Here is a 24,422-nt window from a genome sequence, read left to right as displayed (position 1 = left end):
TGCCCAGCCTGTTTCTGAGCAGTGATCAGCCCCCTTCCAGGTAATCCTCCCCCAGTTTATATACTGAACATGACATTCCCTAGTATGGAACATTCCTTTGGCCACTGCAGGACAGCTGTCCTGGCAGTGCTTCCTCCCAGATTATTGTGCACCTCCTCACTGGCAGAGCGTGAGACATTGAAAAGTCCTTGACTTGGGGGTACGCACTCAACAACCAAAACATCAGTGTGTTATCAATATTTTTATCACACTAAATCCAAACACACTGCACTCTACCAGCTACTAGGAAGAAAATGAAGAAGAAATTAAGAAGAAAATGAACACTGTTCCATCCAAAGCCAGAACAAGTACATGCCAGAATTTAAGGAAAGCAGACAGATAAGTAAGTTTTTAAGCAGGTTAGTAAAAAAACAGAGTGTATCAATAGTACTCCCCCATAAGAGTTGTAGAGGAGTCTGTGAAACTCACCTGAAAACCAGAAACCAGGCATTTGGTGGTTGGTCAGCATATGTTACTGAATAGTCAGTGAAATACATCTTACACCATTCATCTTCATAACAAGGAAACTTTTCAACTGAATTACAGTTTCTTTTAAATATTTCTCTGAAAAGCAGAAAACAAGATAAAAACTTCAATATAATCAGCATGGCATATATATATATACTGGCTTTTAATTATGCTGATAACGAAGAGCACTACTTTGTGCATGAACGTAAAACACCAAAATAAAATGTGTTACTAATGTTTCTTTAGTAGTTGTTCACTCTTAAATTAAAAAAAAAATAATGGAGGGATCAGTTCTTTCAGACCTCATGGCAAATATATACACACGTATTTCTATCCATCAGTCTGCCTGTGACTACAGCTGCTTCTAATATCCCCAGATGTTATGCCCTCTACAAAACTTTACCTCTTTTTATTTTTTAAATAAGTATCAGTTAGCATAACTTCACTTTCTTTACATTAAGTTGTCATCTTAAAGCTGTGGAATCATTAGGACATTAAAATCCCTTTATTTAGTTTTAAAACTTTTTGGAACAGCAAATGAATAAAAGAAAAAGTTATTGGCCAAGGTGCTGGATTGTTATGTTAAATGGAAATCTGTCAGCTGTTAAACAAAAATGAAACGTAAGCCCATTAGCATGATTTTACACTCAAATTTATCCCTCAGGACAATGCCTATGAATCCCATAAATTTTAAAAGTCTGAAGGCAAGCTAAGAACTGCATCTTATCTTTGCTGATGTAGAAAGGCTACAAAGCTAAAATGAAAGGCTAACATTTGGAACAAGGCTGTGGTTGCAAAGTCCTGATCCCATCAATGTACACAGGTTTTACAAAATTAGAAACACTAAAAGGTGAAATGAAATTATACCTGGTGTGAGTGTTGCTCAAATTGCTGGTTATAAGGAGTGAGGATTTATATCCACAGGCAGTAATTATTGCTAGTTTTCACTCCTCACCCCTGGAAGAACTGATTTACTGCTAGATCAGTTGTGTGAACACTTGCAGAGAGATTTTTGGAGGACTTAATGGAAATATGTGAGAGTGTTAGGCTGGCAAATGACTTAATGAACAGTGTTGAAATTAGAATAGCCATCTTTCCAAAAGCTATGATAAAATATCAGGGAAAGCATAGAAATACACCTACTACATTTCTACTACCTAGAAATACATCTACTTCAAGCAAGTGCAAAAAAAGTCCTCGGTTGAGATAATAAACTGTGTACAATTACATAGTAAAGCTTTCTTCTTTCTACTGTCAATCATGTTTGCTTAACAGATAGCACAAATCAAAAAGTTTCCTTAAATCAACTGGTTAACTGCTTAACTAAGGAATCAGTATCAGAGCTATACTTATGAAGAAGCCTACCAAATACTAAAAAAATTAAATAAATGCAAAAGGTAATAATTTAGGCTAAAAAAAATTGAAAAAATTGGTAACTTATCTAAAAATTAGATTTTACTCATGTAGGGTACACAGAATAAAGCGTAGCATATATTTAGTAAAAAACATGTCATCCCTTCCATCAGGGTTTTGTAATTTTGACATTAATAATACTCTTACCATGCTTATTTTGTGAAAAAAAAAAGTTTATGACAACTGCCTGCAATAAAATAGTTTGATTTATTGCATGATTACCTTAACAATGTTACAGCACACTGCTCAAAATCTAACTCAATCATAGTCCACAGGTTTTTCAAAGTTTCTTCAACATCATTGTTTTCTTTAGTACCTAGAGATAATGAAATAAGTTACAATATATAACATCCAATTTTGCTATTGTTCTAAATTTACACCATCTAAATACTTCTGAAAAATATGACTTATATAAGTAAATTGCCTTATTTATTTGGAGCTTTACAGAAGTCTCACTGAGCTCAAAACTGTTTTTTCCTTTGACAGAGTATTTTCTATTCATCACCATCTTTGTACTTTTCAGCACACCTACAACTGCATAAATTATGTGATCAATATTTTCTCCAATTCACAGTTTTTTCACTGTAACATGTTGTAGTGATATTTGGCAATCTCTGTCCTCAGAGAATATGCTATTTAACACCCAGCAACTTTCATCTGCAGATACCAGGAAGGGGTAAGAATGCACCTAAACTATTTGTGTAGCTAACAGGAAAATAATTGGGTAGCTCCAATGGCTAATTCACCTCTCCTCTGCTGGATAACTCACATAACAGGATGTGTTGTCATCTCAAGGTGTCAGCTTCTATACATGGAATACAGATGAAAACTAGACTGATTTGAAAGTTTTCAGTAGAGCATTACAAATCTCAGTTTATTCCAATAAATACCTTATCTTTTTAAAAATGAATATCATTTTTTCTAACTTGAATATGATTGAATTCAAGACACAAACTTTGAATCTTAGACTAAAGATCTTCTTGTTAACCTTTGGATATCAGCCTAAAGAGACTGTTGCTAGGAAATTCCTTTCCTTGTGTGGGTACTTAAAAATTATAGCAAAGTCTTTTCTTATCTGGTCTTTCTGAAATTACAAACTAAGAACCTGTATGTACAAGGCCTATATTCAATCCTGATCCTTACAACTCTACTCAGAATTTTGTGGTTGTTATCTTTCTTTCTTCCTGGCCTGTGGATACTGCACTTGGACACAGTATTCCAGCTGAGATAACAGAATTGCTGAATAGGAAATATGCTACAGGTCCAGAACTGCTATGCAAGATTCCTCTATCTATATGCACAAGAATGGTGGATAGTATCAGTATAGTATCTTTTGAGGACAGCATCAGACTTCGATACTGTGTGTGTTCCACTGACTGCTCATTATGACGCTTAGGTTCTTGTATGACTTCCTTTACATTTCCAGAAAAAAACAATAACATTTAGGCCAGCTCTGACCTAAATCTACATTAATACAAATTCTGGTTTAGTATCTATGCAAATCTAGGGGGTGTTGTATCTTTCTGATACTTTTTTGTATCATGTGTGCTGAGTGGTTTGGTATACTTAAGAGAACTACAAGTTCAATTTCATTAGTTTCAGTTAATTTTACCTAGATATTTATTAGTAAAAAACTCTTTACAGTGAAGATTTTAATAAGATGAAGCATGAAACATTTTTGAAAGGCATTTTTAAATGACACACCTGGTTCTCTGCTCTTTAGTATTTTCCTAATATAGGTCCCTCGCCAGATGGCTTGAATTTTGAGAGCTGCTGCTTCTTCTTCAGATGTGGGAGTTCGATTCTCACAACTACTAAGGGATTTCTCCTCACTGCTCTCTGAAGGATTGGAAGAATGAGTAACATCAACTAAGCTGGAAGTCCTGTTGCTTCCTGTAACAAATGATAAAAAAAACCCCAACAAATAAACACAAAACAGCAAGAGAATGATTTCAAGCATAAATCTTCTGTGATGAAAATATCACTCTTGCAATTTTGTTTTTATCATAAGTTGGAGAAAATATACTGTATAATTACACAAAGTCAAAATGTCAGCTACTTTGATAATTACAAGCATCAAATCATTTAATTTTTCTCTTCATGGACAGCTATTGCAGGACATTTTTTAAAATTACATCTCTTACTGTAATTTCAAAATGTTCTTCCAAACATGAACCAAGAGGATTTGAAACACTAAAGCCTGACTGTGTGCACAGCTTAAAAGAGCTTCACAAGATTTTAATTACTTTTGCCTCTCAATCTGATAATTTTATTAAGTAATAATTTCAACACCAGTGTTATTCAAAACATTTTATTTAACCTTTGCAAAGGAGCCATGGAATAAGGGTAAGATCTATGATAAAGGGAGAGCTCATTTATCTGTCTGATTTTGTGTTACCAAGGAGTTTCAAAGTACAACAGAAATTATTGGGTTCTGACAGGTTAGCAATGAGGTCTTTGAAGACATTCTTGCCTAGAAATAAGCATCCTGCGAGCCATCAGCATCAGGACTTAGGCAAGGATGTGGGGAGCAACGCTCCAAGTGGCCAGCGCCAGAGGGATAGTTTGGAACTGCACAAATATGGAATAAAGGGAGCAAGACATCATGAAAGGAAGGAAACAGTGCTGCAAAAGGAAGTACCAACAAATAAAAAGGAGAAGAGGAATCTGCTTGAAAAATGTAGACAACATTGTAGCCAAACAAACTATCTTAAGATATTGCTTTCATCAGCCAGATCACACATTTCAACTTAATCACTTTTACTCAATATTGCTAAATTTGGCTGTGTTCTCAAACCATCATTTCTTGTCAGTATGGCATTTCCAAAACCTAGAAAGCCTCTTCAATGCTTGGGAAATGAAAGATTACACAACCCCACTTCAGTAAAAAACACATTAGAAGTCAACAATATGAATGCCACAGCCACCTCTATAAAACAGAAACATATCATCAATCACAGAATAATACAGACTTGAGTGGGCCACTGAAGGTCATCTGGTCCAATCTCATATCCAAATCCTGATGAATTTAAAACAGGTTGCTCCTGTTCTTGAATAAATGTCCAGTCCATTTTTCAATACTTCCATAACAATAGATACTCCATAATTTAAGTGGGCATTCTTTTCCAATTTTTGACTAGCCCCATGGTGAAGAAAGTTTTCCTAATCTCCAACTGGAATTTAACATGTTCGAAGATGTGTCTTGTCTGTGCATCTCTGGAAAGGTCTTGGCTCTCTCATTCATTCATCACTGTAACACACTTCAAAATGAATTTGTTCAATCTACAAACTTGTCTATTTTACTATTAAATAACCCAGTGGCAAGATGACTTCTGACCCCGCTGATCATTGTCTTCATGGAAGGGAAATGGACTTTGATTTTCAGCTTGTGCTTTGGCTCAAAATGATCCAAAAAGAAAAATGAGAAAAAATGAGAAAAATGAGTTCTGCTGCAGAGCCTACATTCCTCATATAAGGCAAAATAAAGTATTATAAAGTAACAGTTGTATATATATGAACACATATATACACATATTGATCTAATAGGTAAGAATATCCTAACATGGAGGAGGGATCATTAATAAAGAAAAGTAAATACAAAAAGTATTGATGTGGTATTGCCCTGTGAACCAGCTAAAAACTTCCTCCACTGAAGATGCCAAGCGAACTCCATAACTAGAAGTAAAATACCTGAAACTCGAGAAATAAAACATATCATTTGTGAGGAGAAGCAATATATGGATACACAGTAAGTTAGTTAAATGTTAAACTGTTTCTGAAAACACAAATATAAAAAAAAAATTGTATGGACTGTCACACAAAAATCAATTCTATTTATAGAATGGTGGTAACTGTCAAAAGTTACCACAGATCAGGCCAAAACCCAAAAATTATGAGTATCTGTTCCTAAAGTATATATTCCTAAGGAAGTACTTTTTGTTCTAATTTTTTTTAAACAATATCATAAGAAAAAATTGGGGTTTTTTTGGAGGTTTTTTTTGCAACATTTAGGGCAAAATAATGAGGTCTTAATTAAATATTCTGATCTTTCAAGGCTTTTTTTAACTTAATATTTCTTAATTTTTTTCTTATAAGCAGAGAAATGTATACTGTGAAATGCTTTGAATCAATCAATATTGAGCTAGTGAATGCTTTAAGTCCGTCAGTATTGAACTAATGGATGTTTCAAATTTGACATTGTGATTGAAAAGAAATTTGTCAAAAATCTCTGACACACCTTAGCTGTTAATCAGAAGACACTCTGCCAGTAATAAAACTGAAGCTTTCAAAGCAGCCTAGCAAGACACTGTCCACCATAAAATCACTCCAGTTCCTGGAGGCAATGTAGGAATGATTTTTTTAAAAAATAGTATTTTGTATGTAGTCAAGAGGCATTTTACATATTCAACCAAATAATGTCAAACTTTCCCTCACCCCTTACTAGAACTCAAGTTCAAATCCAAAGTGCAAGAAGAAACAAATGTTCAGAATTCTCTTTTCAGTCACACAATGCAACACAACACAACTGTATAATCAATCATCTTAACCTATGTTTCTGGAGGAGAGAGAAGCTTGTTCTGAAAAAGAACTGAGCAGGATTTCCAAATACAGTTTCACAGTCAAGATAATCTTATAGAGAACAGCTTGACTTCTAGATAAAATTTCAGACCAGAAGGCTTTAAGAGAACTGTACACAAAGGGCACGCCACGTCCAACTTCAAAGTTGGAATTTATCCGTGAGAAACAAATGTAGCTCCTGAAATGTGCCTAAATGACTCTTACGTGTTTGAGACTCTTGAAAATCAGTGCCACAAACCTCCACTGACCCTACTGGCTCACTACTGGGCCCTGTGAAACCAGGACAAGGTAAACAAACACGAAACAAAGAGCAGGCAGGCATACTGATATGCTTCCTTTCCCAGGAAACATCACATACCTCTGTAAATTCAGTACCTCATGATTCCCCAAAGTTCTGCAGGGCCCCTTTATTCACTCTCCTCCCAGAATAGAACAGAAGATCCATGCCATGGGAAAGCACTGAGCTTCAGATACTTCCATCTTTTTTGTCATATGTTCACATGACAGGGTCTTACACTTGTTTCTTGTGGCTCTTCTGCTAATTGCTCCTTGGGGATGGATGATTCTTGGCAGCCAAATAGATATGACTAGATCATTTTCAGGATGGCTTCTCAGAAACCTTTACAGGCATGACCACTAACTGCAGTGAATCGTAATATCCTTGCTAAGTCTTGAGATTAATTCAGCACACAGTGAAAAATGAATATGCCAATATAAAATAGAGGTGCTGTTTCAAAAAAAGCTCAGATTTGACCTGATATACTTGCAGACCCAGATGACAAAAATATTTCATTCATCTGTTATGGTAGTTTACACTGATGTCCGTTAGGTTCCAAAAGGTTACAACCTCAGGTCTTGACAGGATTTGAGCAACTAATGCAACAGAAAATGCAGCAGAGCTGATGTGGGGGCAGGCCATTCAGTGATGCCAATCCTTCTAGGCCTTTCTACAATGTAGTTTTCAACTGGTATTTCCTGTTATCTACCTCTTTTTCCCTGACAGTTCACTTGGTTTATGCTTTATTTCTTTAGGTTTCTGGATGGAACCTGAACAAAAGCATGCATTTACTCCAAAGCAACCTTTATTAAGCAAGGGAAAATATCAATAAAGGTCAAAAAATGTCCAATATCAATAAAACCAAAAGGAAACAATTACCTTTACAGTCCAATAGGGATCTCTTGTAGTTTAATTTTAGAAAAGCAAATAATTCAAAAGGACATACTGGTCACTGGAAGAAATAAAACTGAAACAGAACTTTCTTTCTCCTTACATTTATTCCACTTTTTTGATTCACTGCCCAACTCCTAAAAAATATTCTGTCACAGTGGATCTCATACTTTAGTAATTTATATGAGATCTTTGCTACAACCTGTCAACTGTGCTAATTATTCAAATCTATTTTAAAAATGTCTTTTAATGCTGACAAGTGTTTAAGGTTTTTTTTTTTTTTTGGAATGCAGAAATCGGTAGCACAGTAATCTTTAAAAAATGTGACAGGTGTTGTTTACTTTAAGTGGTTTGATAAATGCCAATATGCTGACCCTTGCAACATACTCTTGTCATGGGATGCAATTCTCTAAAAAATACCTGATGTCTCACGGGAAGAATAACTTTCAGAAGAGAGGAGATTCAGAGGAAAGCTCCCAGTAAAGAGAGACAAGTATTCATGCTTATAGGTGCTTTCTCAAATGTATTTACAAAAGTATTACAACATTGTGTCAGTAAAGATATTTGTGTAAATTTCAATTATGTTTTTTATACTATTTTTCCAGAATAAACTGACAAATCAAAAGGAAGTTAGTATCATTATCATTTTGTTTGATCAAGTAGAAACACTTTATTCTGTAAGTTCACAATAGACAAAGAAAAAGCTAAGTACCCATAAAAAGCCTTCAAATGGTGATTGTGTCTCTTCCCACCAATCATAATAAATTATTTTTCTGTTGTGACATGAAACCATGTACATGGCTTTTATTGGTAAACTAGATGCTAACATTAATAGATTAAAAAGTTATAGAGACTGAAAAATAAGAACTAAAATGGAAAAGAGCCATATATTTGGTTGCCAGGCAAATGTAATTCTGTGTAAAACTCCAGCCTGCATAAAAAATGAAGCAAAGAAACAGTGGGAAGAGAATTATCCCTGCTTGTAATAAATATGTTGGCCTTCCAATGGCTTCTCTCAGAGTATGTTCAGGTACACAACACTCCCTGACCACAGGCTGGAGAAGAGGCAGTTGGTGCTGTAGCCAGTTCCACACTTCATGGATATGACTAGCCAGCCAATTAGCCAGGCAAACACAGTCATTTCCCAAATAACAAGCTTAAAAAACAAGCAAGCAAGTGAGCAAGCGAGCAAGACAACAAAAATTTAAATACCCTTCCCCCCCTCAAAAAACAAACAGAAACCTCTCAACCCAACACTAAGAAATAGCTGAACTTCCAATGAGGGTACTAACTTGAGTCTTCCTTCATTCTCATTTTGTGTACAATATAGGCATTTAAGGTCTTTTCAGCTGATAAATTGAACAAAAGTGATGAGGTGCAGTACAGCAGGTAAAAAATGCAGATGTTTGCTAATGTTTATTAACACTGACAAATGCAAATCAAAGAAGACCAAGGGCAGTTTTATAAATTAAAAAAGGGTAAGCAGACTTTCTGGAACAAAGGAAAGGATAATTTCTATTCTGAAATGAGCCTCAGATGTCCTGTCAACAGTTAAAGTCTCAGGCTTAAAAATTAATCGTGCCTACTTAAGTAAGAAAAAACAAGAACAGAGAAGAGTTGGCTTCCCTGAAAATAAGAATGGGCAGATATATTTGAAGTGATTAGCAATATCAATACATTACCTGAAAACACAGTGTCATCCCCAGAAATATCAGTATCTTCAAAATCCAAAGTAAAGGACCTGAAGGCAAATTTGTATCTGTAAAGATCCTTCTTGTCAGATACATATTCAATCAAATACCAAAATGCATTATTGAAAACCTAAAATCAGAAAGAGGAAAAGCATTCAAAGATTGATGCATATATAAAGATTTATATTGCTTCTCATTATTGTTTCAAAAACTGTTTCCCTCTTCTCTTACCATGTAAAAATGAAATCTTTAACTTCCTCTAACAAATACTGTATCTGAAAATGAATCCCAACTGTAGGACTATAATGCTTCAAGACAACAACAGAGAGAAAACCTGTTTCCTGCCTGGCTTAGAAAAACAAGAAAATAGGAATTATTCTACAGTGTGTTTATCACCCAGAAACATCCTAGTTTACACGTGAGGGGTTGGTGGCCTCATACCAGAGGACAGAAGAACATATTATAATTGCTATAATGACAATAAGAGTTCTAAACTCGAGGTTTCAGAATAGAGACAAGTAACTTAATGGGAATGCTTTCGGGATTAGGAAGTGCCACAGCATGGAAAGATTTGGCTCTATTTTTATGCTTTGACATATTGATTCTCTTTAAAGATCAGAAATCCAGTCTTTTCCTCCTCCACTCCTAGTAGATGGGAATTTTGGAGTGTGTTTCACAGAACTTGTTTCATAATCTGAGTTTAAGAACATAATAACAACTTACTGGAAAAGACAAGATTTTTTCTGTTTCATTGCCCTTAGTTTCAGATTTTTCTGCTTTATGGAAATATATTTTATGTATTTTAATACTAATAAACATGTCCTTTATTTTTAAATTTGTAAAACTAGGAAAGAAAGAATACAGTAGATCCTTTCTTGTATTCAGAACAATTTTTCACTGTTTGTATTAAAGATGGATAATTTCCACATTTTCATCCTTGAATCACTGTCAGCTCAATGCCTTTCATTTATCTAATTTCTGTCTTTTTTTTTCAGCTATACATTGGTCTTAGAGGAGGAGAAATTAAGGGATATGTGTGTTTATGACTACTGAATTTTTCTTAAGGTCTCAAAGTTTTGCACATATTTCACATGAGCATCTGCATTTAAAATTTTTTTATGCCATTCCCGAATTCAAAGCAATTTTTTTTCCTGATAGACTTGGCATGTAAATTACCTCTTTCATGAGTGGTGCACCTGTAATAATTCTTTATTAATTCTGTTATTTTGCTGAATTTGAGCTGGTGTTCAGCCTATATATAAAAGTGCCAGTGTTCTAATTTTTAATAGCAGTGATTATAAAAAATATTAAACCCTTTTTTTCTATTCAGTCTTCTAAACTACGCATAAACAGTCTAAACTGCATGAGCATTCTAGTACTTTGATAAAAATAAACGAATCTGGAATATATAAAATACTGACTTTATAAAAATCAAGTTATAGCAATACGATCAACATTTGCATACACATAAAAACTAGTGTATCTTCTATAAAAATGTTTTGTTGCAATCTTTTATAACATTGGAAAGCTATAACATAATATTGGAAAGCCAAAGCATAGAGATCTACAGAAAAGTTTAATGTTTTCATCATGTGTCTTTAATTCATTTTACATAGAGAGTAGAAAAGTTGAATAAGAATGCTGTAGTTTCAAGAAACAGAGAAAACCAACTTGGAATACTGTGAACGAAAGAACTCATTACTGCCTTCAGAAATATAAGCTGTAATAATGTTTTCTGTTCCATCAACATTAGGCTCAGAAAGCAACCATTAGACTTTTCTGCATTTCAGGTAGTATCTTTCAAATTCAAAATGAAGTTTTAATATAAATACAGCTCATGCTTTCTGCCCCAAAGTATGCTAAACTAGATCAACAAAAATAGACTCAATTTAGAATGTGGTACTCTGTGCACATTGAAATTTCTCTTCTTAAAAGAAGATAATTATCATACAGTTGCAAGTTATATCATTTGGGCTTACACTTTATAATGAATGCCACATTCACAGCATACAGGTGGTCCTTCGTAAGTGCACAGGCATTGTTTTGAAGAGGATAATGACAACATGAAGCAGTTATCCAGCTTCTGTAACTTTTAGATACGTGCTCGTTCAAATTATTTGCTCACCTTGATGTTTTCTTCAGCTATTTTAGTATCATGGAGGCCAGGGGGACAATAAGATACTTCCAATTCCTTCAAGGCCTTAGGAAGCTCATCCTTACTGCTGTAATTATTTATCACATTTCCAACAGCTCTCAGGATAGCTGTAGCCTGTTCTATAAATCGAGAGCTCTCCTGAGGAAAGAGAATAAACCAACCATTGTCAGAAAGATTGCTTTAAGATTTTCTTTGGTCTTCTTTCTGGGCCATGACAGAATACAAACGTTTTTTCTGTGATGAAGTACAAAACTTTTGGAAAAAATCAATTATGTCTCTGATATTTAAAAGCATATCAGCTTGTCACTGATTTTAGCCAGTGAAATAAATAACAGGCACCATAAGGTATATCTTATTCATTGTTTTATTTCTCCTATATCATTAGTCCTAGGAAATTTAATCAAAAATAAGATCCATGTAGAGACTTTCTACTGCAGTGATAACAGTGTCAGCTGAAGTGCTCAGCATCTTCTGTTATGCAAGGACAAATTAGTGTTAGTATCCTGCTGAAAGCAATGATCAAATACATGCTGCCTAAAGCATCAACCATCTTCATCAGGATTTCTGTGCAAGAACGTGGATGCTTTCCTGCAAATGACAGCCTGCAAAGACGTTGCTTCAAAAAGAAGTGCAAGAAAAACCCAAGGTTAAAATTCTGCTTTATTTTCTCAATGAGAAATACCTTTTCATCCAAAAATTGAAGGCAAGGGGATAGTACAGCCACAAGATATTTTTAATGATGCAACTTCTTATATTTCAACTTCTTTACCACAATAAATATGATTAATTTGCACAAGCTGTTTTAGTGCTCTATTATTAGGACCTAGAATCTACATTGCTTAGTAAATTTACTGTTACACTCACCTTTTAAAATGTTTTTGCACAAATGTTCTTTACAAAATACATTCCCTCCCCTCAGGGACTTCAACAAATATTTGGGCCTACTGCTTGCTAGAGAAACCTTGAAATAAGGATAACAGTGGTGTCTGAATTATGGACAATGAAGAACAAAAGCTGTAGTAATTTCTCCCCTGGGCCTCTTATCTCAGCTATGAAAAGTTGTTTGATTAAATTGCTCATTTTACATATAAAAGCTGCTTTCAGACCTGGTGAGTAATATGCGATCTCATGGGACCAAACATACTTCACTGATGTGAGGTTTTATTTAAATAGGCAGGTATTTTTAAGTATTAATTAATATTTATATATATTTTATGACATGCCTCAAAGAGTGAGTTATACCCTACCCTGACATATATATTTCAACAAAAGCATTTTTCACATTTTATGTTGCACTTCTATGTAAACCACAATACTACCCAATTTTAACTTACATATTTATATAATTTTTGCACCATGCATCCAGTACCTGTTGTGCTGTAAAACACATATCTTTTATGCCCTTACCAATTTCATATTAAAATTAATACTATACCATTGAATATAATAACTCTAAATGGAAATCCAATACTACTTCACTTTAATTAGTAGTCAGAAAAACTGTTACCACAGTGTTTGATTAGTCACTATGCACACCTTCTGAAGAGCTGGAAACACAGCATCCTCTTCTCCAAAGACACATGGCACCATGCTACACAGTTGAATGTGGTGCCCTATGGGACAAGTAACTGTGAAGAGCAGGATGTGTCGCCTAAAATCAAGAAAAAAACCCAAACAAACAACTTTTTTTTTTGTTTGTTTTGTTTTAATTTCAACAGTTCTTAAGCTTCTCCTTCCACACATTTGGTAGTATCATTGTCAGAATTGCATTTAGGTGAAGAAGCTTCTCCAGGCCACAGCTTCAACGTGTTAACCAGAGATTCAGCTGTGAGAGTAAGAAAGAAGAGTTCATGCCCCCCAGACACACTGGTAGTTTTTAATTACATCTTCTTTGGACTGAAATTTAAAGGCTCCTTAGCCACTAACAGACAGTGGGAAGATAATGCCTTCCAAGCTTACCAGCTGACTTCTCTTTTGGAATGAAATAGGGAGTGGTCAATAAGCCCATTTGTCTCCCACACCTTTTGTAAATTAAATCTGACTCTTATCTCTGACTGGAGTAAAGAGAATCAAACGTTGGAAGCTTATAAATTTGAGCTGATGGTACCTCTGTTACCTTTGAAATTTACAGGTGCAAAAAGATACACATTTTTGGCCTCCCTACAGTACACAGAGATACAGCTTTTAGAAACTACACTGAGAAAATACATGTGAATCCAGAACTAGATGTGAATGTACTCTATAAACATAATAATAACTATTCCAGTTTTAGCCTGAATCAAAACAAATAAAGAGCACTATTAAAGATCTTTGACTTAATTTCAGTATGTTGGAGTTGTGGTATTTTCTTTCTATGCCTATTTATTTGACATCTTACTTATTTTTTTTTAAATACATTTTGTTTCATCTCTTTGAATTTTAACTGATTATTTTCTCTTTTTGGGGAAGTAGAAAGCCTCAGTTAATCAGGCAGGAATATTATGCTTATGACAGGATATGAAGATGTGATTTTCCTGGTTTCCTGGACGGGTTTTCAGAAAATAACATATCAAGGGCTCTTGTTTTTTATCTATTTCTTTATTTAAACAATCAGCCAATGCCCCACACTGAATATTTAGAGTTACACGCAAAAAGAAAAAATCATATTAAGCAATATGTGAATGGAAAGTGAGATATGCATGACTTCATGAATAATTTCTCCTGTCATGTTTCTTAAATCCTTTTTCAAGAAAAGTATTGAAGCCTCCTAGGGTAGCATCATGCTTTTACAGTTCCACTAAGAATGCTAATTCTTACATTTTTCTTGATACTTCAGGGAACATTTCAAATTATTCTAGTTAGAAACACTTTTAAGTAGGAATTTGTAGGAATTTAAATATATTTTTAAGCAAGTCAGTGTGATTTTTCTCGTTAAATGGTCCTAAGTAAGAGTAAAGAACTCAGAATTGTTATAAAAGTGTTGGTAGATTCACAGTAATTTGGCAGTCTTACCAAATCCTAGCTATCAACCAGTCTGATACTCCCAAAACTTACATTTTAAGAAATAAACTCTTACTGGGTTACTGTGTAAACAATCATTTCAAGCCTTAACCAAAGAGTCAGGACAGAGATGAAGCTTCATACATACCCAACAGGAAGATTTACCACAGTAGCTTTGGTTGCAGATGTATGCATTTTTAACACAAGTTCTCCAGGAGCCATAGATTTCCAAGAGAAATATTCAACCCTCAGCACACCTGTTGAACAGTCTTGTTTAGTACCTAGGTTAAGAAAACAAAACAAAAACAAAACAAATAACAACCCATATAATATGGGGAGGGTGAATAACATTCAGACACACCTGTGCAGAACCTGTAGCTACTTCACAATCATTAAAATATTCATTTAGGTTTTGCTAACACAGAAAAAACCAGTCACTTAAAATGCATTGGTGGTACAAAGCATGGCTATTTTGTACTATTTGCTAGAAAATGTGTTACTAAGATGTTGACATCTGATGCCTTGAGAGGCTACATAGGACAGAGGCTAGATGGTGTTAAAGAAATAAATTAGGTATTTATTAAAAACTTAGGGTATCACATCAGACATCTTCCAAGTCACTTAGGGCAGTTGTAAAAGTCCAAACAAATCCTTTCTGTCCACATGAAAATTAAGTATATAGCAATAAAAATATATATTTATTTACATTTATAGCTTACAGTTTAATTATTTAAACAGAATGGTCAGTTTGGTTTTTTTGAGCATTCATTTAGTTCTCTCTACTCCACTCTAGATCACTAAATTACATCCAAATCAAGTGTTTAAATATCTGATTAACCTAAGCCAACTACCATAAAATGCTATCACTCTCCTGAATTCCATTCTGTGTTTTTCATGAAATACAAGGAATAATTATTTAAATCATTCAAGTTGTTAGGTTTTGAAAAAGACAACTTAAAGGTACTTGAGAGCTTATGGTGTACCAGTTTAAAAACAATTTCAGAAAATATTTTTGTTATATTGCTGTTTTTGCTGCATTATGATCAGCTAAGGCATAAAGTAGCTCACAAGACTGGAATTTGTAGAAAAGAAACACAAGGAAATCCATTCCAGAAATATGCAGATGAAAAGCTTCCAGCAAAACATAATAAACAGAAAAGGGAGGGTTTCTTTCATGAAAATGCTCATCATCTATATGAAATAATGATGAAGCATTGCTTGAATATTAGTGTATTCCTTAAAACCAATTTCACTATTTCAAACTATTGCTAAACTCTCAAGCTGTACCCAAGAACACAACAGACAAACACAACAGCACAAACATATTCAAGAATGGGAAAACACAACACTGACATGTTCTTCTGTGTGTTGGCCTTACCTTCAGTAGCATACCAGTGCACTAATGCAGAAAAGCTAACCAGGATTTCAATAGGCATCAGACTGTCCACAAGTAAATAATAGAAGATATCCTCATCAGAAGACTGTATAGAAAAAGGGAGATTTGTTCATTCACTTGCACTGAATGCTGTCCAACCGGCCTCATAGAAAGTAGGACTATGATTTTGGATATGGTGACCTTAGCTATGGTATGGGAAGTAAGCAATTAATTGTCACTACTTCTTCCAAATTTCAGACATGCCATTTAAGCCCAGAGCCTCATGCTGCATGTAAATAGTGTTCACTTAAGAGATAAAAGGAAACAGAAGTTTTTAAGTTTTTTGTATGCGAATATATCTACTTTTATATTTTACTGTCATGTGTACCTAAATTAAGTACTTTTACTTGCCAAACAACAATTAGCAGAAGACCAAAAATTTTGGGGTTTGCTGCAACTTTCTGATTCTAATTAATTACAGAAAGCTTAAAAGAAATATGTACTCTTTGAATTTGTAGATATGAGTGATCCTCCCTTACGAAGGGGCTTTTCTCCTACAAATCTCTATAAGGACAACATCTTTCTCTCTTAACTTTAATACATTATTCCTATGCCAATATTAGAAACTATAGAATGGTTCTATTGTTCCTAGTAATTCTTCAAAATCTAATGGTGAATGAGCTTCTTTCTTCAGAACTATTACAGTACAGGTCTTCCTGGATATTCCAGAGTTATATAAATCCATTGTTTTTGTATATTTATCTTTCTATCGTAATATGAATGTGTTCTTTTATAAGCATGATACAAAATTTACCTAATACTGTAAACATATCATCTCCTCCAATATTGGAAATCAAAATGGTTTTGCAGCAAAGGGTTAGGGTTTTTTTTGGCACAAGAGCACACAGGCTTACCCAGTCTTAATGCTGATTATGGCTTACGAAAGTATATCGTGCAGTCACTAGGAAAATTTCTTGTGATGTGATTACAGAGAGGTGGGAAATTGCAGGTGTACTGCAATTATGGAGCATTAATCCATGTAGTTAACCTTTGCAGAACAGGATTTTACATGAACTTCACGCCTGGAGTTTACATTTCAGTACCCTACAATTACACTTCAGATACAGTATAAAATAGGAGCTGGGACAGGATATTCAAGCATGCTGAATAACCTTCTGATAATATGAACTAATGGCAGGTTTACAGAAATTCCATTATTCAAATGTAACTAGAGAGTATTTCTAAGGCCCTCAGCAGGGTGCTGTAAATAGCAAAAGGACTTAGCATTTACAGAGAAAATGGAGTATTATGCTAAACTCACAGTTTGGGTTTTAGGTAACAGGGGAAGATAAAGGATAATTGAAGAGCAGATTCTGTAGCTGGATCATCATTAAATTCAATTTAGACACCAAATTGCTAAAAGGTAGTTTTAAATCAAAATAAAGAGTGGTTTTAGATCCGATTCACTATCATTTTTATTTACATAAGCCATTTTTTGTTATTGTACAGTAGCATTCCACAGCATTTTTCCTTTTCTTAAACACATATATATAGTGCCAAATATTTGCTTGCAAACATACATTTGTATTGACTACAGTAATCTTAATGCATTATTATTTTTCAGTAATAGCAGTTCTATATGCTCTACCAATATCCTTTAGGATTATATGTATTATCTAATTATGTAAGATTTTGAAAAAAAGAAGCACAATACAGTCATTTACCTTAAAACATGTCTTCTGATAATTATAAGCATATGTATGTGGCTTGTGGAAAAGATACAGCCTCCTAAGAAGAATACAAAATTGAAATATAAGATATATATGACTGCAAGAAAATAATCAGCAGAAATTACGTCGTTTAGGTAAATGCCTATTTCATAGCACAAGACATTAATTTTACTTTCACAAGTCAGACTCACAGCTATTTCTCAAAAATGGTTCAACATTTTTGAGTATAATACAGGTGAATAAAATTATTCTCAGAGAAAGCAGCTGAAATTAATTCATATATTTGCTGCATTTCTACATTTTTCCATTGGAGGTCAGCCCACTAATTAGTTTATTTTCAACCTGTAAATGGTAACATGCTAATATTACTCTAAAACTTCCATACCCACATAAAAATTACTGTAATGAAGCTTTATACAATGTATAGCTGAAAGATGGACTGGTTTATATATTTTATTAATTTTTTTTCAGTCCTGTGCTCTTTGCAGACCTTCAGAAAGCTATATAGTTCCTGATTACAATTTTTTCTGATTTTGATTTCACCAAGGGAGTCATAAATGGCTTCGGTTTTAATTGAGGATGGAATCAGATCCAAACCAATGCTGTGGTTACTCAGAAACTTCAGAGGAATCCTGATCTACTGCTGGCATATCAATTTCTACAATAACTGAAATATTCCTCACTTCTCAAAGTTCATATGGACTATGAACATTCTTCTTATTTTCAATCTATCTGCAAGGTAGGCATGAGAGAGAAGGAAAAGCTTTCAACTGAACAAACATGTACAATCAAAATATTTGGCGCCTAATTTCTTCTGAGGGATAAATTCTTCAAAGGTCAATGAAGATGCTCTATTAACAGCTACTTTATCAGTGGACTGTAAAAATAAACTCTCAGTCATTTAGAGATAAGAAACTGACAAATGCTTTTTGCCTTAATTAATATTAGTATTGGTCTACAAAAGGTCAACGGTACTTTAACATTTGGCTAATAAAGTAGAAAGTTCATAGTTCACATTCTCCGTAAGTGACCAACACTTTTAAAGGAAATTAAATTGCTTGTGATGCCTTTTTTCTCTGAATGTCCTATCTTCCTGGACCTAGGACTACTTAAAAGTAGCATGGAAATCTTAACAAGGCCTAAAATGATCTATGATTTTTTATTCCTAAAGTTCCTTTACTACTGGCTGGTATATAAAAGTTATACATGTTATACATTTTCCTTCAGAGAGTGAGTAGAATTTAACCACTTATTTGTGAAAATAGAAGCTTCATAAAGAAATGAAGCACATTCAAACAAGAAAAGAACTGGGTGAAATTTCTGTGACAAAATGACTTCCCTCAGCAATTTTATATTCTCTAAAGGATATCTATTGTACCAGGCTCCTTAAATCTGAAAGACAGAAGCTGAAGATATGATGCTACAAGTACACCACCTTTTTTATGTTTTCAGAGGTATAAATGCCTTGGAATTATATTGAAAATGAGACAAAACATCTAGTTGATTATGCAAAGCTCTGCAGATGGCAATAGGTTTCAAAAACCTTTTTTTTTACTTTTTTTAGACTTGTGTTGTCTTGATGCAGCCTGTGCCTGCCCAGTGCCTCATGGGTGCTAAAAGCACCTAATGGCCACAACACTCCATGACCTACAATCTTCCACCCCAGCTGCAGTCTGACAGCTGCTTTATGGAGCTGCCGGTTGTGTTCTCCAATGTATTCTGGAGGATCCACCCAAGGCACAGAGCAGGGCTACAGCCACATACCCACTGTCAACAGGGAAAGTATGTCTGCTCCGAGGCGTAGCCTTGAAGCCACCCTGAAAGGCAGGACAGCTATACAAAGAATACCTGTTACAAAGACGCAATTTCTATATAGCCATTTTTTGAATTTTACCATTGTTATGCAGTATATTGTATGGAATAAAACCCAAACCCTCTATTCCTTACTGGAAACAAACACAGAAATCTTCAAAGGTAATCCAGGTTTCCTTGGAAACTGAAATCTTTTCTGATGCTGTTTCATCCTTTGATTTAGTCCCTGTCTGGCTCTTCATATCCATATCAGCTCTTTCTGAGGTTTGTTTTGTATCTAAACTGATATTGTCATGTTCTTCTGCAAAGATAAAAAGACACACAGAGCCAACACAGTGACAATATGCAATTTAAAGTAGTAGTATGCAATCATTCTTATAAATTATCCTAAAATTGCAAGAAATTATCCATACATCAGTTATTATGCATACAGTTTAAAACTAAAAGCTATCCCACGAACCTAAAGAACTCAAATGGTAACTGAAGCAACTCGATACAGAAATTTAGGGCTTGCATCTGCAACTGCTTTAGCAGTCTGCCTCAATAAGCTACCACATATTGAACTGTGCCCTAGAACCTTCAATATCAGCTTATTAGGTATACATATAGATGTATATACATACATATGATTTCTGCAAACCTAAATTCATCTACATAAAGAAAAATACATCCCCTTGTCCAAAGCTTCTAATCAGCGAGAGGCTAATGAAGCATTATTTTACAACCCACAGAAAAAAATCCAGAGAAATTTGGAGGACGCAAAGGCCTAGCCCTGCCTCTGGTACTTAGTACCCCTGTGATGCTACTCACACAAATCAGTCTAACTATTTCTAAACACAAACAGATTTGAACTAAGTCACATCAGAAAATCAGAATTAAGGTCAGATTCGTACCAAAATATAAACACGGACGTATATAGTCAGATTTTGCAACCACTCAATAAATTTTTGTGTTGTAATGTAACTTTCTCTACATCTTTTCTCTGAGATTCATAAAAGTAGTTACTGAAAATGTTTGACCTGGCCCAAAAAGAAGTTTTGAGATAGCTCAACAACTGAGAATAGAAGAACTGAACAGCTATAAATTTAGAATGCTTGCTGAGGAAAAAAGATGACGTAATATTCAAACATAAGGTATAACAAATGAGAAAGCTATTAGAAACATACATGATTTATATTTAAATGTGCTTTGTAATATTTTATTATCACCAATACACACAGAGCTAATGTGTGGCTCTAAATTAGTTTGCTCCTATTTTTCAAGAACTGAAAGAAATGCAATATAAGAAAAGGCACCAAAAGCCTTTTCCTTTCCTTCCACTATGGAAAAAGTACCTGAAAGCTGAAAAAGCTAGACACTCTTGTCAATTAAAGTTAGCATGGGTGTTAGTCTTCTAGTAAAACAACTATAGTGCTCTTATTTTTAATAGCCTCTTATTTTTCTGACCAAATCCTTCAAACATTCAAAGTAATTTAAAAAATGTGGTATTTGTTTTGAAAAAATTTTGAATACTCTTCTAATAGTGATGTAAAACACCTTTCAAAGGAACACACATTAAAATAAAAGCTGGTTTTTGGTTCTTGTTTTTGCCATTTTTCAGGGAAAAAAAAAGGAAAATACTATAATTCACAGTTCTTAAAATAGAGCTGTCTGTACAAAACCCACCATATTTTCCTGGAGAGTGACTTATGAGAAGTGTTTGAATTTTTTTGAATACCGAACTGAAGATTTTACGTAATTATATATACTATTGCCATTTCTTTGAAATCTTTTCCTGTAAAACCAACACCCATAAATAAGTAAGACTGCTGATATATGTACAAGAGGATTAACACTGACACCAAACAACATGGGAATGGTAAAACTCTGACTATAACTTTACACACACTTACCTTTACTGAGTACCTCAGCATTTTGTTGCAACAAGGGAATGGTCTCCTATACAGTGAAAAAAAAAAAAAAGTAATGAGTTGATTATAATCTTGCATTATTTTGTTAAAGAAAATATCTGATTTTGGGGCAGTCCTTCCAGAGACAGAGAAGCAACCTGGTAACTTATTATCATGGGTTTGGGCTTTCATTTTTTTAAATGAAAAATAAAATTAGCAAATTTCATCATAATACCTACATACATATCAGCAACAGACAGATTGATGTTTTTCTAGAGAAGTACATGTCATCTGCAATGTGAGATAAAAGCTATTTCATTTACCACTTCACTATTAAAACAATGTTCTTTGATATTACTGAGTTTTGACAATAAAGTTTTATTCTAAGAACTAATATTCATATTCTACAACCAATTCAATTTTTTTCTGTTTCCATTCTTGAAAAATATATAGAGGACTCCTTTTCCAACAAGCACTTCTTGCTGCGCAAGTTACAGTACACATCTGTAATTAGCAACAGCATCCTTGATTACAATAGCATCTTTTGTTTTCTATCACTGTATAAATAAAAAGTAGCCTCTTTTTTAATGGTTTTGGCAAACAACTTTATCCAGGTCAACCCCAGCTCCAAGCTAGAATTGCTGAACTAATGTGAAGGCAACACAGCTGTGGATACTTGAAGTTCAAATGAAGTTAGCCAGTCTTCCAGAAAGCCCACTCATTAAATTTACAAAGACAGGGTCCTAGCTTTTGAGAGATTAAAATCTTGGATTTAAAAACTCATGCCTAGTCACCCTTCAGTCGTACTGCCCTCTTGTTTGCAATGTGACATACACTGAGTCACTTCCACCTCTTTTTTTTTTCTTTTTTGAGGTTGGGCAGGAGAAAGAAATTGCACAGTTTCCAGTTTCCTTCCCATTTGAATGTGATACTATTAGTGGCTTAGCTGGACTAGCTTTGCCTTTGCAAAGACAAATACTAAAGCCTAAAAAGGCTATTAGAAACAAACTTGCAAGCTTCTTTTCATCCCAGGTCTCCGTTTACCTAGATTTGTCACCCTTCTCCCCACCCAAACTCCTCATATATACCCTCATATATCTTCACATGTGCTAAAGGTGCTGATGCTAAAGCTAGTAGCATTGACCTGGCCAGCAGCTGGACACACACAGTGATTTTCTGTTCTGCATTTCAAAGAGGAGCTGTGGGAGCTGTGCTGACTTGGAGCTTTTATGCTTTTTCAGTACAATCAAGAAATATATTTTGAGGGGCACACTGACATAATTTGGACAGTCTGTGTTAGACTTGATGTCAGGTCACAACAGTACCTAAATCTTGCACAAGGTGATTGTGCTGGAAATCCAGGTCTGCCTCAACCCTCCTATTACAGACTACCCTGCATACACTATGTGAAGGGACTTGTGAATGCTTCCTTAGAGAAAAACCTAATGGCTTCCTACTTTAATTTCTGGCTCCAGTAAAAGTCTTCCTGCAGCATTTTATAGAATTTCTATGGGCTCGGGACATGGGAACATGGTCAGGAATCTCACCTCTGGCAAAATTGTAGGTGTTTGATATTCTCTTAATTAACAAAGGAAAGAGTGAGCAAATAAACTACTGATTTAAGAGTCACTATCCCAAAAACTGTGTGGAAAATAATTTAATACACATAATTTAACTGTAATATTATTTATTATGGGAATTTGGAAGTCCCATTTTTGCAAAGAACAAATCTGAAATTCTATTCCAAGTCTGTTATGGGCTTTTGGTTTTTTTTTTTGATGTTCATGAATCAAAGCTGGGGACAGATCTAAAATTAAGAGCAATTAAGAGAAAAATTAAGACACTGCTGAAATTGTTTACACTTGGGTTAAGAATTTAGTAATGGAAATATATTGCATTTTACAGTTATTTTTAAGATTAATTTATTGTTTTTCTATGAGCTGAAAAGTACATATCTTGCAAATATCCATGTACTTCAGCTCCTGTTTGCAGAATTCTGTACACACAACTGTTCAGAACAAGTCAAGCTGTGATCACTTGTCCCATTGAGAGTCATGTCTCAGCATATGAGTCTGAAAAATCACATGGACTATCTCTTCCTTTAAACTGTGACTTCAGAAGTATACATGTACAGAGCTGTCATATTTCTCCATATGAGCCTACAGCTTTCAATATTCCAATGTTGCCAAATTTCTTGTGGGAGTCACAGGAATTACCAAACAGATACATGTCGGCTGCACAATTTATTGAGTTTCTTCTCAGAAATCCTGGGCATGTCCAAAGTATAAAAGGTATGAGATCTACTGTATAAGCCTTGGAGACTGCAACACCTGTACAACAAGTCTAGGACTTTCTGCCCAAAATACTGCTCATGGACAGTACACATGATCCACACTTCTAGTATGGATATGAGGTAGCTTAATATAGAGCTACTTTGTCAGTACTAACAGTTGGCAGCAGGAAAACCTGGAGAGATTCAGAAAATCCTCAAAAACTGCATCAACAGAATTTCCAGTAAGGAAGGAGAATGTGTCCTGGAAAATCTGGATGCTTAGTAACTTCATGCAGTCTGAGCTGTGAAACCAGTCTAACCACAGCTGTGCAGAGACTCCCATAGGCTCATTTACTCAGTTTTTTTGAGCACAAACATAACATAGTCAAAAGCTGCCTGCTTTTTCAATGGTACAGGATGTGTTCATCTACCTAATCTTCACTGACTTGGAGACAACTGGAATGTCAAGAAAGTTCTCATTCTTTTATACTATTGCTTCATGTACTGTGCCTAAGACATGGGCACAGAAATAGAAAATAAAGTCATTTTTCCTCCTTAATGAACACACGTTGCCTGAAAAGTCAGCTCTGCTGCCACAGTATCTTATAAAGAAATAAATCAGAAAATACTTAGATCCAGCTGTGAACATGGAATGATGCACACAGTTAAGATTCTGGGAGAAATAATTATTGTTCTTCCTTCAATGAATGGCAAATCTGAATGAAAATTCTGTAGATGACTTAAAAATCTAATTTATCATCTCTTAAATTTCACAATCATTAATGCATATTTTTAAAAAGTAATGGTAGGTCATAAATTTATAGCTATCTTGTCATAGTCAATGTTTCAATTC

At 34.5% G+C, this 24,422-nt stretch overlaps 1 protein-coding gene across 1 annotated transcript in view; it reads right to left on the bottom strand.

Moving 5' to 3' along the window:
* Positions 1-24,422, bottom strand: part of ADGB (androglobin) — a 98,588-nt gene that overhangs the window by 28,002 nt on the left and 46,164 nt on the right. Inside the window, exons 14-24 of the mRNA XM_038133783.1 lie at positions 21,301-21,346; positions 19,544-19,709; positions 17,591-17,654; positions 15,870-15,972; positions 14,640-14,772; positions 13,049-13,163; positions 11,483-11,650; positions 9,349-9,487; positions 3,625-3,813; positions 2,143-2,236; positions 469-603 (exon numbers count right to left, since the gene is read on the bottom strand). Coding sequence (XP_037989711.1) covers positions 469-603; positions 2,143-2,236; positions 3,625-3,813; positions 9,349-9,487; positions 11,483-11,650; positions 13,049-13,163; positions 14,640-14,772; positions 15,870-15,972; positions 17,591-17,654; positions 19,544-19,709; positions 21,301-21,346 — 1,352 coding nt within the window. The remainder of the gene's footprint in view (positions 1-468; positions 604-2,142; positions 2,237-3,624; positions 3,814-9,348; positions 9,488-11,482; positions 11,651-13,048; positions 13,164-14,639; positions 14,773-15,869; positions 15,973-17,590; positions 17,655-19,543; positions 19,710-21,300; positions 21,347-24,422) is intronic.

The sequence above is a fragment of the Motacilla alba genome, chromosome 3 (assembly GCF_015832195.1).
Source record: "Motacilla alba alba isolate MOTALB_02 chromosome 3, Motacilla_alba_V1.0_pri, whole genome shotgun sequence".
NCBI lineage: Eukaryota > Metazoa > Chordata > Aves > Passeriformes > Motacillidae > Motacilla > Motacilla alba.
The sequence above is the reverse complement of the archived record's forward strand: the minus strand, read 5'-3'. Positions and strand labels throughout refer to the sequence as shown.